We start from the raw sequence: 17,226 nt of genomic DNA, 5'->3' as shown, positions 1-17,226 counted from the left end.
CTGAGACTATTGGCTCTGTAGGTTCTGAGAGCCTGGCCCTACTGATAAAATGCTCCTGTGAGGGGAAACAAAAGGGATGTACACTTAAAACTGCAGTATCCTCCTGATGCCACAGACAAGCAAGCAGAGAAAGGCGGCATTGTACTGAAGGGTTGGCCTGGGTCATGAGGAGGAGGTAGGGAAGCTGCTGCATAATAGGGACAGCAAGGTGCCTGTGTGGCCTTCAGGTGCCACTTACATGCCCATAAGTGAGCAGATACGTATCTTTTTCCTCTGTCCCATCCTGCTTCCTTCCCTGCCCTTCTCCTGAGAACATGGCCTGAATCATCCAACACGATCTCTAGTTTCAGGCTCTGTTTCAGGCTCTGCTTCTTAGAGAACCCAGACGTCCCCGAACAACAACAAGCAACAAACAGGGAAAACTTACAACTCACTTCCCGGTGAAGGGGGAACTTACCAACCACACTCAGTGCTGGGGAAGATGTATGGAAAACCACAAACCACTCAACAGGAAAACGGCTACAGAAAGACACTTAAGAGATGTGACTTGGGAAAAGATATACAGCTTCACTAAGTATGAACTGTGATGAAACTAAGACCACCAGATTGGCAAAGATCAAAAAGCTGCATGTACACTGTGTCGCTCCTTAGAGTGTGGATAACAGGCATTCTCCCAGACTGACAACAGTGTCTACCAGCTTAAATCTTACACGACGGGCAACCTGGAAACGTCTGTCAAAATAGAAAGAAAGCTTTACACCCAGAAATTCTACTTCAAATTTAACCTAGAGAGTTAGTAAAATGTGTGTAACAGAGACAAATATGTACGAACAGATCACTGGTTACATAAAAATATGGTTCCGCTAAATAATGGACTACTACACAGCCAGCGAAATGGACAAGGCAGCTTTATGTGCCTCAACCTTCCAAGATATGTCACGATCCATTGTTGCCTGTAAACAGCAAGGTGCAAAGGACCCACTAGGTAATCATCTGGGGACACACACGTGTGATCTTGTGTACTGACAAATCCCCCTTGCAGAGGCACACAAGAAGCTGATGCCAGGAATTCCTTCTGGTGGGGTGGGGGTGGGGACTAGGGAACCTCTTTTCAAAAAACCAGGAATCTCCTCACCATCTAAATTTTGCATCATGTCCATAACTTATGTATTTAACTTTTAAAAATACAGTAAGTAAGACACATTAAGAAACCAAGATGCTTGATGATGCTTCTAAATGCTTCATCAAGAAGCATCCCGGGGTGAGGTGGGGGAAGCATCCTGGGTTTGGGTTTGGTATCACACATGTGAGTGCCCAGTGCTGGGCCCAGAATTCAAAGCCAGAGTGTGAGTTCACAGGGCCCAAGCCTGCACTGCACTGTGTTCCTCCAGGACAAATGTCAGCTTGGGATGGCAACTAGAGGAAGGATGCTTCTGCTTTAAAAAGGCAGGGTAGGGATTCAAGGAGAAAAAGAGTTAAAATGGTACAGTGTTGCTGTACACAGCAAGCATTTAACACAGAGAAAGCTACTACTACGTGCCTCTCACTTTCATGTTGCTGCTGCTGCTAAGTCACCTCAGTCGTGTCCGACTCTGTGTGACCCCATAGACGGCAGCCCACCAGGCTGCCCCGTCCCTGGGATTCTCCAGGCAAGAACACTGGAATGAGTTGCCATTTCCTTCTCCAGTGCATGAAAGTGAAAAGTGAAAGTGAAGTCGCTCAGTCGTGTCTGACTCTTAGCAACCCCATGAACTGCAGCCCACCAGGCTCCTCCATCCATGCGATTTTCCAGGCAAGAGTACTGGAGTGGGGTGCCATTGCCTTCTCCGCACTTTCATGTTAGTAATGTTCATTCTAAATACAAAATACTTTCCATAAAGAACCACACTCCAGTATGTGGGAGTAAAAGTTTCCTCACCACTAGCAGGCTCTGTTGCTGTCACAGTTTTTATTTTATCAAAGTAAAACACTGCGAAGTTTAAAGAAAGGTTACACAGTCCCCCAAAGTGTTTATTAACAAAGAACAATCTGGCCCCAATAGGCAACGCTATACACCGCTCCCTAGGGGCAGCAACTCTGGGTCTTCTGGACTAGGACTAACTTTCTAAATAAAGGTTTTACGTTGCTACTGCCTGATTCATCAATTTAAGACAGGAGCTGGTGATCTCCAGTTATGGCAAAGAAAGATTCACCTCTCTTCTACCACCACTCCCACTTCTTCCTTTCCTCTCACAATTAGATTAGCTATTACCTAAGCATTACCTGGCACTTATATCATTCTGTTACGTATAATTCTACTTCATGACTGTGCCAAGACATACAGAAATCACAACTTTATGCATAACCTTTCATTTTTTAAAAATCTTTAAGATAATCATAAATCACATGCAGTTGTAAGAAAGAATACACAGAGATCCACTGTACACCACACCGTGTCACCCCCTAAGGTAAACATCCTATGATCACACAGGACCACAACCGGGATACTAACTACATGGTCAATTTACAGAACATTCCATCACCAGGTCCCTCCCATTTCTCTTTTACAGGCATACCCACTTCCCACCGACCTGGTCTCCTCCTTAAGCCCTAGCAAGTCCTCTCTGTTCTCCATTTCAATAACTCTGTCATATCAAGAAATGTTATAAAGGGGAATCATACAGTATCTAACTTTGGGGATTGGTTTTTCTTCACAGAGCTTAATGCTCTGCAGATTCCTGGAAACTGTTGAAGGAATCAGTAATTCTCGCCTTTTTACAGCTGAGTAGGGTTCCACAGTATGGCTGTCCATCACTTGTTTAACCATCTACTTACTGAAGGACATCTGGGTATTTCCCAGTTTCTGGCTATTATGAATAATGTGGCTTTTAATAATCATGTACACGCTTTTGTGTCGACTTAAATTTTCATAATTTCTGGGAGAAATACTCAGAATGCAACAGCCAGGTCACATGGCAGTTCAGGTTTAGTCTCTAAGAATCTGCCCAACTGTTTTCCAGTATGGCTGCACCATTTTACAAGCCCATCGGCCATGCAAGAGTGATCCTCCCCACCCTTACCAGCACTCGGTATTCTCACTAATGTTTTAACTTTAGTGATTCTGGTAGGTATGCAATGATGTCTCGCTGTATTTTAATTTGCACTTCCCTAATGGCTAGTGATGCTGAACATCTTCATGTGCTTATTGCCATCTGAATACCTTCTTTTGTATGAAACGTCTCTTCATGACTTTTGCCCGTGTTCTAATCAGATTATTTGCTTTTCTATTATTAGGCTTTGAGAGTTCTTTATATATTCTAGATAAAAGACCTTTAGCAGATAGGTGCCTTGCAAAGCAGATAGGTGGCTTGCAAATATCTTCTCCCAGTGTTAGCTCGTCTTTCCACTCTCCTGATGGATTCTTTGGCAGAACACAGGTTTTTAAATTTTATGAAGTCCAGTTTACCAATTGTCCCCTTTTTGGTGTCAAGTCTAAGGACTCTGCCTACTCTGGGTCCTGAAGATTTCCTCTTATGTTTTTCCCCTAAAAGTGTTATAGCTTTACATTCTACCTTTAATTCCATTGTCCATTCTGAGTTAATTTTTGTGTAAGATGTGAGGTTTAGAGTGTAGTTCATTTTTCTGCCCATGGGGGTCCATTGGCTCCAGCACCATTTGGTAAAGAGACACTTCCTCCACTGACTTGCCTTTGCACCTCTGTCAACAATCAGTTGGGTATATTTGTGAGGGTCTGTTTCTGGGTTCGTGATGCTGTTCCACTGATTACTATGCTGATCCCTCTGATGCTACCACACAGTCTTCATTGCTGAAGCTCTGAAGTACATCCTGAAATCAGGTGAACTGACTGCTCTCATTTTTCTCTTTTCAAAACCTTTCCATGTAAATTTTAGAATATTCTTGTCCGTATCTGTAAAATATCTTGTTGGAATTTTGATAGGAATTGTATCAAACCTATGTATCAGTTTCGGGAAAACTGACATGTTAACTAGGCTGAATCTTCCAAACCATGAACGTGGTATCTCTGTCCATTTATTCAGATCTTTGATTCTTTCATCAGTGTTGTGTAGCTTCCAGCATACGAACTCTAACGTGTTTCATTAGATTTACACCTAAGTAACTGTATTCATTGGAGAAGGCAATGGCACCCCACTCCAGTACTCTTGCCTGGAAAATCCCATGGATGGAGGAGCCTGGTGGGCTGCAGTCCATGGGGTCGCTAAGAGTCGGGCACGACTGAGCGACTTCACTTTCACTTTTCACTTTCATGCATTGGAGAAGGAAATGGCAACCCACTCCAGTATTCTTGCCTGGAGAATCCCAGGGACAGAGGAGCCTGGTGGGCTGCCGTCTATGGGGTCACACAGAGTTGGACACGACTGAGGTGACTTAGAAGCAACTGTATTCATGTCTGAAATTTATTTAACCTTAGAAAATGAGTTAAAAAGTGTTCCCTCCATTCTTGTTTTTCTGGAAGATTGTGCAGCCTGTTAACTCTTTAAGCACTTGATACAATTTTCCAGAAACCACCTGAGCCTGGTGAAGTTTTTTACGGGTGTTTTCAAATTAGATATTAAACTACTTTAATAGTTATAGGGCTCTTCAAGTAATCTATTTACTAGTGACCTGTGGTAGTCTGTGCCCTTCAAGGAACCAGCCCATTTCTGGGCTGCTGTTTAAGGGTGCTCTAGAGTCGTCTTTAGTGCTTTCTCATCAGCCCTTGTCTCCTAGCATTTGAAGGATGACCGTCACTTCCTTCTGGCCCCTGATGAGAAGTCTGCTGTCATTCTGTCTTCCCCATGGGTAAAGTGTTCCTTCTCACTGCTTTCAGGACTCTCTGTATTCACTTTTCAGAAGTTTCACTATGACAAGTCTTAGTGTGCACTGTGTTGGGTTTATTCTGTTGGTGGTGCACGCAACTTCTTGAATCTTTAAGTCTGTCTCTTTACCAAATCAGAGAAGTTTCAACCATGACTATTTTAATCAGTTCTTCAGCTCTCTCCACCCCACCCCAGCCAGCCATCTCTTCTCCCTCCAGGACTCTGATGACACAAATGTCAGAAAATCTGCTCTAGTTCCACAGCGGGAGGGAGCACAGGTGGAGGGGCTGACTCCCCACTGGCCCCTGCTGCCACCTGAGTTGGAGAGCTCGTCTTCCCTGCTGAGCATGGTTGGCCTTCTAGCTCCCCAAGCGGCCCCCACTGACAGGAGGGCTGGTGTGTGTCACTGCTGCTGTCTGAGGGCAGAATTCCAGGCTCCCCACGTCTCCACTGTTACCTCAGTTCCACTAGGCATTCTTCAGGGATAAGTCTCTGCTCCTTACTCAGCCTCCTCTGGGGTGAGTTCTGGTCCCCACCTGGCCTTTGCAAGCAGAAGCAGTGGTGGGGCCACAGGTTTTTAGTCACCTTTGGTTGGAACTGAGCAGGTACTGTTAAACATTTTCTGTCCTGCTAAGCCATTCTTTTCTTGGTCTTTTGGCCAGAGGGAGTGAATTTTGTTGGTTCTTCTTGTTTGCCAGCTTCTTCAGCTCCAGACTTGAGATACACGAGGGAAAACAGAACTGGGGAACTCACTGGGTCGCAGCTTGGGTCCTGAGGTCTGCTCTGCCATCTCTCTACCTTTCAGTCTTCTTATAGTTGTTACATATACAATGTCCAGGATTTTTAGTTGTATTTAATGGGAATAATAAGGGAAAATGTTGACTCCATCTTCCTGGAAGCAGAAGTCCCCAAACTTTTTTTTTCCCCCCCAAAAAAGTATTTTGCTTATTTATGGCTGCAGAGGGTCTCTGTTGCTGCAAGGGCTTTCTCAAGTTGCAGTCAGCAGGGGCTACTCTTCACTGCAGTGCTTGGGCTTCTCACTGTGGTGGTTCCTCCTGTTGCAGAGCACAGGCACTGGAGTTCAGGCTTCAGTAGTTGCAGCACATGGGCTTAGGTGCTCCACTGCATGTGGAATCCTCCCGGACTAGGGTTCAAATCCATATCCTCTGGACTGGCAGGTAGATTCTTAACCACTGGACCACCAAGAAGTCCCCCAAACTTTAAATTTTCATGGTGTAATATACGCCTACCCTATCACTTGCTTTGTTTCCAAAGCACATTCTGTCTTCCCAATTCATCAGCAGCCTCTACCCCAACATATAAAACCATCCGCACTCTGTTCTCCCAGAGCTGCTCTAGTCTGTTTTTCAGATTCCTGTCCTGGGAATTCCCTCTGCTCCTCCCTGTGCCTAAACTCCAGTTCTGGACCTGTGTTTTCCATTCCCCTGGTGCACCCTTGTGCACTAAGGCAGTACATCCCCCAGGAACCTCGTCAGAATGGGCTCTGCAGGCTCATGTTTTAGAAAGCTGATTTGTCTGGTTATTATGACCAGAAAGGGATCCTTTCAATCTGAGAGTCATGTCTGTTGGTGAATTCTGCAAAACACCCTTGCTGTCTTAACAACTTCCTCCCACTCTCTTCCATTTCTTCTTCTCATGAGTCAGCTGCTAAACCTCCTGGATAGATTCTGCAATTTTTCTCTCTCCTCTTTGTTTACTTTATCTTTTGGTTATCCTTTCTGGATGATTTTCTTTACCTTTTGACCCCTCTAAAGAATTGTTTATGATATATAATTAAGATATTTTTAATTCCAAAAGTTCGTTTCCACCTGTTTTCCTGTTATCTCACAGTTAACAGTATTTCTTATTTTTCCGACAATACCACATACTTTTATTTTTCCTCCAGTTTCTGCATTGTAGCCACTGCATTCACGTTTACTTCTTGTGTTTGTGCTGGGCTCTGTCCCTAGGTTACACGTTTTTCCTCACACATGTACTTCTCCTTGGCTGCCCATGACAGAAGCCATGAGCAAAGGCAGAGCTGCAGAGCATCGCTTCTTTCAGGCTGGCGGGGTGGTCACAGCAGGGTCATGTGAGGAAGCACTTCTGTGGGCTGCGTGGCTTCCATATAAAAGCATCCCTCTGAGGATCCCTCTTGGCAAAGGCCTGGTTGCAGGCCTTCTGAAAGCTTGAGGGAAACGGGGTTGGCGATTCTCACCGTTCCAGACAGGTTTTGACTCAATCTGCTCATCTTCCCACTGGGTCTCTCCCCACCCTCCCCTGGGCCAGGTGCCCCCATGTCTAAAGTCCCCCTAGTGCTGAGTCTCCACCAGGGAGACCTCCCACTTCCCACCACGCCAGGTGAGAGCGGACCCCTCCACACGCTCACAATGTGCACGGTGCCTCCCTACACCCCCACACACCCCCGAGACCAGCTGGATGGCTCTGCGTCCTCTGAGGGACGAGGGTCCAGCTCCGAGGGCACCATGAACTTGCTACCCCACCTTCATCAGCTCCTTCTGCAAGTTTATGGGGCTCGCTCGTTACTGCTGCCCCCTTTCCCATTCTCTCTGACCGCACAGTTTTATACCTTTGTATTCATTTCTTCTCACTCCAGTGTTTAGAGAAAGCACTAAAAATACAGCAGTGCACGTTCTGTTAATCCACAAGCAGGCACAGTCTCTGACAGGATTCAGAAGCCCGTGTCCTAGGCTGTGACAATGACACAGGGGACAGCTCTAAGCCTTTACCAAGGAACTGAAACACACGGCCAGCCTCTACGAGTAAGGAGGCGGCTTGCTCCCGGAGAGAAAACCAGAAATGGGGCCAGAAAAGAGCAATCTGGGGACTGGGCACCCGGGTATCAGACATACCACCACGGGTGCACCACCGAGTGGGAGTCAGCCGAGGTGCACGTGGGGACGGGTCCCAGACCGCAGCGTGTGGTGCACTGAGAGCCTTTGCTGGCGACAGGCAAGGTGTGTCCTGCGGCCGTGGACTTACCTTCACCTCCTTCTCGATATAGTCGCTCAGCAGTCTGTCGGGCTCGACGCGCTCGGGCAGGGACAGCACCACAGTGTGCAGAGGGCGCCTCTCTGTCACCTTCTCATGGGCTTTCTTATCTCTACTCTTTTCACCTTTTAGGAATACTCGTTTAAACGGCGACACAATTCCAGGCTGCAGGCAGAAACGGCAATGGTTGGAGTTCATTATTCACAAAGGCTTGGTGTTGTACCCACGGCTAACAAGCAGAAGTGGCCCAAGCCACTGCCACATCCCCGTGCAGGCAAGGGCTGGCCATTGCTGCCACGGTGGGCCAGGCCGAGGGCTGCCTCGGGTACCGAGGGGCTTGTCCCTCACCTGTTCACAGACACTTAGAAGATTCAAAGGACAGTTCTCAAGGTGAGTAAACTCAGGAGACGAAAACAGGGCAGAAACGGGAGATTCCCCCACAAGACAAAAATGCTACATTGTTCCACCCCTCCCGGCTCTGCCGGGTCACTTCACTGCAGTCTTCGGAGAAGGTGGGGAGGTGTGCCCAGGGCTGTGGCATCAACAGAAAATGCAGTCAACAGTCGCAAGGCCACCTCTACGCTCTCCTGTGAAAGCATGGCCTGTGCTCCACTGTCCCCTCCCTCTGCCAGGGCCTCAGGGGCTCAGGGCTCTGACCAACACCTAGGTGAGCAACCTCACCCCCAAATCAGTGTCTAGACCAGCCTGAAGGCCAATCTTGCAATCAAAGTAAACCTGCAGAGCAAGAACCAGGGAGGTCAGGGAGAATGAAGTCAGCCTCGCCTGCGGGCCCAGAAAAAGGTCTGGACCCCTCCCAGCAGCTCCGAAGGGCTCTTTGGAGGTGACCACTTCCAGTCACCCAAAGGAACATAAAAGCAAAGACAACACACCAGCATGCAGACCTGGCAGGGAAATGTCACTAAACACGGGAGCAAAACCCAGAGCTGGTGACCCATCCCAGACGGAGAAGTCACCTTTCACTGTCCTGTCTACAATGCTGCAGCTTGCCTGCCTGGGCAGGACCCACAGCAGGGATACCTCTGACCAACACTTATAGGAACAATGTACATGTCACCAAACATGCTCTAAAACCTCTCGTTTCCGTTTCTCCTCTGCATGGGAAATTCAGCCACCCGCCATATCCCACCCAAAAGAATGCCACAGAGCCGATGATTCTGTGAGGTGCCTCGTCAGCCCGTCAGTCTCACAGATGGCAGGTGGAGAGGGGCAGTGACTCCCCCACTAAGGCAGGTGAGGCCTTGGGGGCCTCCCGGGAGATCCTGCAGGGCCTGCCCCACACCCACTGAGACGCTCAGCTATAAAGGCCACCCCACCCAAAAGACACCCTCCACAAAGTGAACCCCAGCATTCTTCCTGCTCCTTCTAGCCAGAGTCTGGGTTTTCTCCTCTGCTCCTTGGTCTGTGCTCATTACCCCTGAGTACTTGGCACCTGGATATCTGCCTTTTCCTCCTCTGATCCCCCAGAGTAGTAATCCTGGAGAACCCCTTCCTTGTGGCGAATATCAGCCTAGTTGCTGCTCCACACCCCAGTGCAGCCCCTCAGCGCTTCATACTGGATGTGGGGTGGGGTGGGTGTAAAATAATGCTGATATGAGGCCCACAGGGCTAGGGATGATCATGACAACGTGCATGTGGGCCTTCATTTACTTTTTGTTTATATATGTGAAATTGTTCAAAACATTGTTATTTTAAGGATATAGTTCCCATCTACAGCTGCTTACACTGACATGAGTTTGGGTAAACTCCGGGAATTGGTGATGGACAAGGCCTGGCATGCTGTGGTTCATAGGGTCGCAAAGAGTCAGACACGACTGAGCAACTGAACTGAACTGAACACTTAAGCCATGGACAAGATAATCAATACCATCATCACACAGACAGTGTCATCTCCACCGTCTCAGAACTGCTGAGTGGACAGAGGGTGCCCCTTGAGGACCCCGTGACGGCTGATCCCAGCTCTCAGACAGACCACCCTCCTGGTCCTCTCAGGCTTCTTTCTCCTCCCTCCCACAGGCACTGTCAGCCCAGCACAAGTTAGGAGAGTGGGAGGGAAGAAGGTGGGGCACTTCAGGTGAAATTCGGGGGTGGGGGGCGGGGTCTGGACCAGGTTGTTGCCATGCAGGGCTCACATGGAAATGGTGGGAAACGGTCACCCACAATTTCCCACTCAAGCACCGATAGTAAACTTTACATTGAAAGGGAAGCTGGGAATGGAGTAATATAAACATCATGTTTCACCAGCGTGACTGCGGCAGGCCAGGCCAGGCCATACTGAACTGTGATTCCATCTCTGGCTGACATCCCACACAGATGACGCTTCAGTCCTGTTCTCCCTGACTGTGTATCTGCGCTGAGAGCCTCCCAGCTTCTATGATGTACAAGGCACTGCCCTAGAGCTGTGGAAATACCAAGGAATGTAACACGTTACAGAGATGACCTATGTCTGAAACTGGCCAGAGTAAACATCTGTCCCTACACCATTTCTACCTATTAACCTCACAGAATTCACTCTCTCAGATCATAACCAGCGGGGGCACAGACATGGTTGATCCTGAATCTGACGGTGCGTGAAAACAGCTCAGTTCAATCTGTCTGATGTTCCACCTTGCCACTCCTCTACACCTGGGAGCAACAGGAAACCAATTCAGAGGTGAGAGGTTTTGCCAAGGTCAGCCAAACCACCAGGGCCACACACCACATGCAACCCAAGCTGTTGTTTTAACAATGAGGGACGGGTTATAAAGTCAGTCTGTGTTGGAAAGGACCCAGAGCCCAAGACCTACAACCCACCTTAAGGAGACACTCTGCCAGCCGAAGAAACCAGGACGGCCTGCTGCAGATGCCCCTACTGCTCAGGGATCAGCTTTCCCTATGCTGAGCCCCACCCCGCCTTCCTCTGCCTTTACCTCTTGTGACCCAGCACCCCTCAGGGGAGAAATAAAACTGGTTAATGAAGGGGTTTGGTGCCTCTGCCAGCCAGGCATCAGGAAGGTGCTGCGGAGGCATGAGACAGAATCCCCACCCTCAAGGCGGTCACCACCGAGCCCACAGAAGATGAACAGGGACTAAACCCACGATGAGAACTGCTAGTCAGGTGCCTCAAAGGTATGCTTCAGTGCCAAAATGTCCTGTATTTAAAGGAGCTACCCTGGCAACAAGGCATGCCCTGTGATGGAGTGTGGTGCCAGACCTCCACTGCTCACAGGCTAGCAGAGGCAAAGGGAGCGGCCCCTGCAACCCGGACCGCACACCAGACCACCTGGTCAAGCGTGAACGTGGCCTAACTGACTGGGAATCAGACACAGCTTCCCAAACTCAGTCCTTAGCCTTGCATACACAAGGCACCATGTGCTTTTTCTTAATGTCCCAAAGAAGTTTCACTGGTGGCTGAGCCTTTCTAGAAAGTGGAATGTTGAAACCATTGTGTAAAGAAAGACACCCTAGCAAACCTGCAGCCTTCCTCTGCTGCCTCGCCCCATTTTAGTGCAGAACGGGGGCAGCTGCTCCACCCAAAGAGAGCAGGCATGTGACACAGGAGATGCGCGCCCAGCTCCCACTGCAGGAGCTAGAAAGCACACCGGCTGGGAGCTGGGGTATGGCAGGCATGGTGGGGGCCCCTCAGCTTTTCCAGAAACACAGTGAACAAGACGGCACCTCAGGGTTTTGGAACTAATGGTGCTTTTAAACATGAAATGTAAAAGGAAGTTCCAGTTAATACATTATTGACCATGAGATTTTTGCAGAAACTAACACCTGTGGCCAGTGATTTGTTATGTAAGTGAAAGCTGAGATGTCTCTGGTCAATAACATTCAGGTAACAAGACATATTAACACGTCTCTGGTCAATAAGTTGCTTAAAAAAAGAATACACTGACAATTAAAAATATTCTTGACATGCAGAATCAGGACTCCATTAAATGATTGTGGATTCTTTAATTCACTGGAATAGCCTCCAAATCAATACAGTTTTTTAAAAAATGGTTTTAGCCTGTGCAACTGTTTACTCTTCACTCAACAGGTATATTTATTGAGCACTCGTGTTCATCATCACCATAACGATTTTATAATCTTCGACCCAAAAGACGGAAGAAAGAGCCCCTGGAAAGAGCACAACACCAAGCACAGTTTCTCTTGGTGAATGTTGCCCTGGCACTGATGCCACCCAGAGTGCATCTGCGTCCCAGTTTCTTGTGAAGAAATGGGGCCCTGAGTGTTGAAAGGAACTGGCTGAGGGTCCAAGGCACAGAGCCAGGGGGCGGACGCAGGGCTTCATGCAGACGTCGCACGTGCAACACACGCTGCTTCCTAGAACTAGCTCCAAAGTGAATCCTGCTGCTGCTGCCGCTAAGTCACATCAGTCGTGTCCGACTCTGCGAGACCCCATCCCTGGGATTCTCAAGGCAAGAACACTGGAGTGGGTTGCCATTTCCTTCTCCAATGTGTGAAAGTGAAAAGTGAAAGTGAAGTCGCACAGTCGTATCCGACTCTGAGCGACCTGATGGACTGCAGCCCACCAGGCTCCTCCGTCCATGGGATTTTCCAGGCAAGAGTACTGGAGTGGGGTGCCATTGCCTTCTCCGAAAGTGATCCCTAGATCCTTACAATACTCTTGGTAAAGGACTTCCCTGGGGGTCCAATGGCTAAGACTCCACACTCCCTATGCACGGGGCCCGGGTTCGATACCTGGTCAGGGAACTAGATCCCACATACTGCAACAAAGATCTGGTGCAGCCAAAGAAAAAAATAAATATTTTTTTAAAAAACTTTTCTTGCAGTATTTTCCATCTTATGCTTGAAACAACTTTTGAAGTTGGAAATCTCAAATGTAGCTTTTAGTTAAACACACACAACTGACTCTGGTCCACTTAGTACTTTCCTAGAGGAAGGCCCCAGGGTCAGGCTGGCCTTGAGCATTGTTAAGATTACAGCCTGGCCTAGACTTTCACTTGAGGTGACGAGGCTCTGAGTATCTGCATATCCTAAACAAATTCTCAGAGGCTATGTTCTCTGTCAGAGCGTCTGTTTATTAATTTACAGTAAGAAATGCATGTGCTGAGGAAGCAGCACAACCACTCCTGGAAAAGCAGCCTCTACCTGGAGACCAAAAGGAATGATAAGGTGAAAACACCTACCAACTCGCTCCTCGGGCACAACTCGCAGCTCAGCACGTTCTGGAGAAAGTGTGTGGCAGTGCAGGAAAGAAACCCGTGCTGGGAATCTCAAATGCCCCAGTCAGTGCTCAGGAAGCCTTATTTACTCCTTTAGTAGGTAACACAGAACTGCCCCTGAACAAAGGCTTCAAGAGCAAGGCCCTGGGGTCCTTCAGTGGGCATTCAGCAAATGTCTAACGGGCATCAAGCCTGTGCCCAGCACTGGGGCTATACCTTGAAGGACCCCTGTCCCCGCCCCAGGGCCCTTTCTGCTGAGGGAGGGAGAAGACAGCAGCTTGGCAACGCTCTGGCTCCACAGGGCTGCAGGGCAAGGCCAGGGAAAACACCAAGGCCAGAGGGTAGGGTGGGCAGAGCCACAGTTCTGTCCAGCTGGGCAAGGCAGTGGCTACTCCACCCAGGTTCAGACCTGCCAGGTGCGCAAGGCACCCTCACAAATTCTCTCCTATAAGTACACTGTTTAAAACGGCACCGCAATATTGCCTATCTTAACTCCAACTACCTTCCAACACTCCCTGTATGCAAATCAACAAATTTATAAAGTTAAGTAGTTCAGCGCCTACCAACAGAAAAAGAGCCTTTCTTAGGTGCCTCGGAGTCCTAAATAAAGAACAGGACACAGCCAGCGCCCCAGGACCTCCTTACAGACTCAAGTTCCCCATCTCAGGGCTGGGTGTGAACCTGCCCTCCACTGCAGCGGCTTGCTCCACTGACACCCAGCGTCTGACCCTCCACGGGCAGCCAAGACCACTTGGGCCAGGTACACGGCCCCTTCGTCTTCCCTTGGGCGTCATAAATGAAACTCAGGCGCGAGTCCGAGACTAGGACTGCACTTTTTCCTGACCTTTTCCCTAAATCATTTTCGAACTCAGATCTTGGGTCCTGACTGACTATAAATTCACAGCAGACCTGACACCCACAGTCTTTTTACTCCTTAGGCGAATGTGGACAAACCCAACCACCTACAAAAAGCTCCTCAATCTCTCTCACCGGCCACCGGTTCTCAGACGCGGAAGCCAGCAGGAACCCTCCACCACCCCATTCTCGCAAAGTGAAGGTCACAGGACCCAACAGTCATTCTAGATGGCTCTTTCCACACTGGGCTTGCACCTACCTCGTTCTCCATGGGATACCCTGTCGGAAAGTCTGTCTGAGGAGGAATTTCTCTGGAGGAATTCTGGTTCCTCCCCCTCTGCCGACAGTTACTGTGCATTCTCCTCTGTTCACTTCTGATCTGGTTGAAAAATATGGTCAGATGTTCGCCCTCCCTCTGAAAAAAACATGTGAATGAACAGGAAGACCATAAACCACAGCTTCCTTCTGCAAACCCCACTGAAGCTGTTTAGTTTTTTGAAAAAGTTAAAGAGGCAGGCAACACCCTGAAACTCCTGACAAAATCCAAACAGGCTGCGTGCACAAAAAGATGCAAAGAAAACCCACGCATCTTCATACTAAACCAGTGCTTCTTCTACCTAACCCTACACATCTTCTTACTGAACCACCACATCTTCTAACTAAACCAGTGCATCTTCTTACTAAACCAGAACATCTTCTAACTAAACCAGTGGATTTTTCTAATTTAACCAGCCCATCTTACTAAACCAGTCAGTCTAAGTAAACCATTACATCTTCTTACTAAACCAGCGTATCTTCTAAATAAACCAGCATATCTTCTTACTAAACCCAATACATCTTCTTTCTAAACCAGCACACCTTCCCTACTATCTCTAGCATGTAGAGCCTATAGGTGGCCTCCCCACATTTCTAGCCAATATGGTATAGCCAGCTGAAAGACATTATTTTGGAAGTCCAACCATTCTGCAAAACCAAACCACAAAGTTAGAAAGAATGAACAAGCAAGCTGAGCGCACTGTTGGGGCTCCCCCTCCTGACCACGAGGTGTCCCTGATGCAGTGGGAGCACCAACCTGCCTGTTTCAGGCTGAGTGTTGTCTGCTTTGGGGCACAGCAGTCCAGGGGTGCCTGGACAGAGCACACCTCCATGACCCCCAGCCTACAAAAGCCTGTACCTGCTTCCAGGACTCTTGAGTTTAAGATACAACTTTGAAACTAAAGAGTATGTCCCTGAGCAAGCTCACTTTTAACTTCTTCAAGGTCAAATCTGATCCTGAAAGGGGGAAACTGGGTTTGTTGATGCTGAAGATTCTTAAACTCTCTAGATAGTCCAAAATGGTTGCAAAGAGGAGAAGCTACTTAATTAACCATTTTGGTTAATTAGAGTGACCATATACAGTCACAACTCAAAACATAACAAATGTAATACAATTTTACTAATATTAATTAACATTAGATTCAGTTCAGTTCAGTCACTCAGTTGTGTCCAACTCATTGCGACCCCATGAACTGCAGCATTCCAGGCCTCCCTGTCCATCAACAACTCCTGGAGTTTACTCAAACACATGTCCATTGAGTCAGTGATGCCATCCAACCATCTCATCCTCTATTGTCCCCTTCTTCTCCAGCCTTCAATCTTTCCCAGCATCAGAGTCTTATCAAATGAGTCAGTTCTTCGCATCAGGTGGCCAAGTTAGATTTGATCAAATTAAAGTGCTAATTTTCAGTGGTTTTCTGCCCATAAAAATGACTATTTCATATGGTTCAATTTAAACTGCAACAAAGTTTAATATTTCTAGATTCTGAAAAGACTGGTTCAGAACAGTCATTTCATGCCTTAATTACTACCACACATGCTGCAGATGTAGAAAATACAGTAAACCGGGAAAGCAATACCACTCTAGATTTGTTTGAACAAACATCTGGTACTGTCTGGAATATCTCTTTAGAGACACAGGGCACTGCAGGTACCATCTGGGCTCCAATTTCTCCTTCTTTATAAAAGCTGTCCCCACAGAGCAGGATCAGGTGGTCCTGACGGGAAGGGAATCAAGAGTGAGATACAGAGACCTCAGGATACAGAGCGGTCCCCATGCCTCATCTTGGCTGACTGTGGGGCCTGAGTCCGCTGCCTGCTCCCCAACAGGTTCCCCTGCATGCACACACAACCCTTCCAAGGCCCCAAAGCTGCCACACCCAGGGAAACAGAGGAAACTAAAGGAAACCAACCAGCTGCACATGTAAGCCTACCTGTTCTGTTCTCACAGATGCAATGATCACCAGGGTAGGCATGGAAGAGAAAGGCCAGGGAGCACAGAGGGCAAATGAGAGCCTGGACAGGCGCTTAAATTCTAGAGGGTTTAGAGGCGTTCGAGGATAACAGCATTCATAAATGCAGTTGAGGGAGAGGGAGGGGCATTTCCTACAGACTGTGAGGCTCTATCTAACTCAAGTGTGATGTTTTTTGCAAGAACGCTTCCATCAGGGGGCACATGATATGGGGCAGTGACCTGCCTTGGATGGCTATGGACTGGCCCCTTTGCCTCATATTTGGATATGATATTTTTCAACATTCTAATTCCGCCATTCCTCCTTCTTCTATTAGTAGAAATACTTACATAAAGAGGGCTTTTCCCTCCTAGACTCTGGTAACCCTGAGGTACCAATCATTCAGAGAAGTTAAATGCATCATCCTTTCTCTTTGGCCATAGCTTTCACAGCAATGCCGGTTCCCTGAAACCACCCAAGGTGATCGGTCCATTCAGTTCATTCAGTCGTGTTCGACTCTTTCCAACTCTGTGGACTGCAGCATGCCAGGCTTCCCTGTCCATCACCAACTCCCAGAGCCTGCTCAAACTTATGTCCATCAAGTTGGTGATGCCATCCAACCATCTCATCCTGTCATCCCCTTCTTCTCCCACCTTCAATCTTTCCCAGCATCAGGGTCTTTTCCAATGAGTCAGTTCTTCACATCAGGTGGCCAAAGTACTGGAGTTTCAGCTTCAGCATCAGTCTTTCCAATGAATATTCAGGACTGATCTCCTTTAGAAAGGACTGGTTGGATCTCCTTGCAGTCCAAGGGATTCTCAAGAGTCTTCTCCAACACCACACTTCAAAAGCATCAATTCTTTGGTACTCTGCTTTCTTTACAGTCCAACTCTCTCACATCCATACACGCTGCTGCTGCTGCTAAGTCGCTTCAGTCGTGTCCGACTCTGTGCACCCCACAGACAGCAGCCCATCAGGCTCCTCTGTTCCTGGGATTCTCCATACATGACTACTAGAAAAACCATAGCTTTGACTACATGGACCTTTGCTGGCAAAGTATTGTCTCTGCTTTTTAATATGCTGTCT

At 48.0% G+C, this 17,226-nt stretch overlaps 1 protein-coding gene across 8 annotated transcripts in view; it reads right to left on the bottom strand.

The window, feature by feature from the left end:
* The window catches only part of CCM2 (CCM2 scaffold protein), a 55,855-nt gene that overhangs the window by 25,285 nt on the left and 13,344 nt on the right, over positions 1 to 17,226 (bottom strand). For 5 of the 8 annotated variants that reach the window (XM_070369400.1, XM_070369399.1, XM_070369401.1 and 2 more), the window contains 2 exons: positions 14,133 to 14,288; positions 7,821 to 7,994 (listed from right to left, as the gene is read on the bottom strand). The exons of 1 other annotated variant lie outside the window; for it this stretch is intronic. In XM_070369400.1, the coding sequence (XP_070225501.1) occupies positions 7,821 to 7,994; positions 14,133 to 14,231 (273 nt within the window). In that variant the 5' untranslated portion in view covers positions 14,232 to 14,288. Of the gene's footprint in view, positions 1 to 7,820; positions 7,995 to 14,132; positions 14,289 to 17,226 lie in introns of those variants that run through there. 2 more of the 8 variants (XM_070369405.1, XM_070369406.1) reach the window with 2 other exon arrangements.

The sequence above is a fragment of the Bos mutus genome, chromosome 4 (genome assembly GCF_027580195.1).
Source record: "Bos mutus isolate GX-2022 chromosome 4, NWIPB_WYAK_1.1, whole genome shotgun sequence".
NCBI classification, from domain to species: Eukaryota; Metazoa; Chordata; class Mammalia; order Artiodactyla; family Bovidae; genus Bos; species Bos mutus.
Note: the sequence above shows the minus strand (reverse complement) of the source record. Positions and strands in the feature narration are given on the sequence as shown.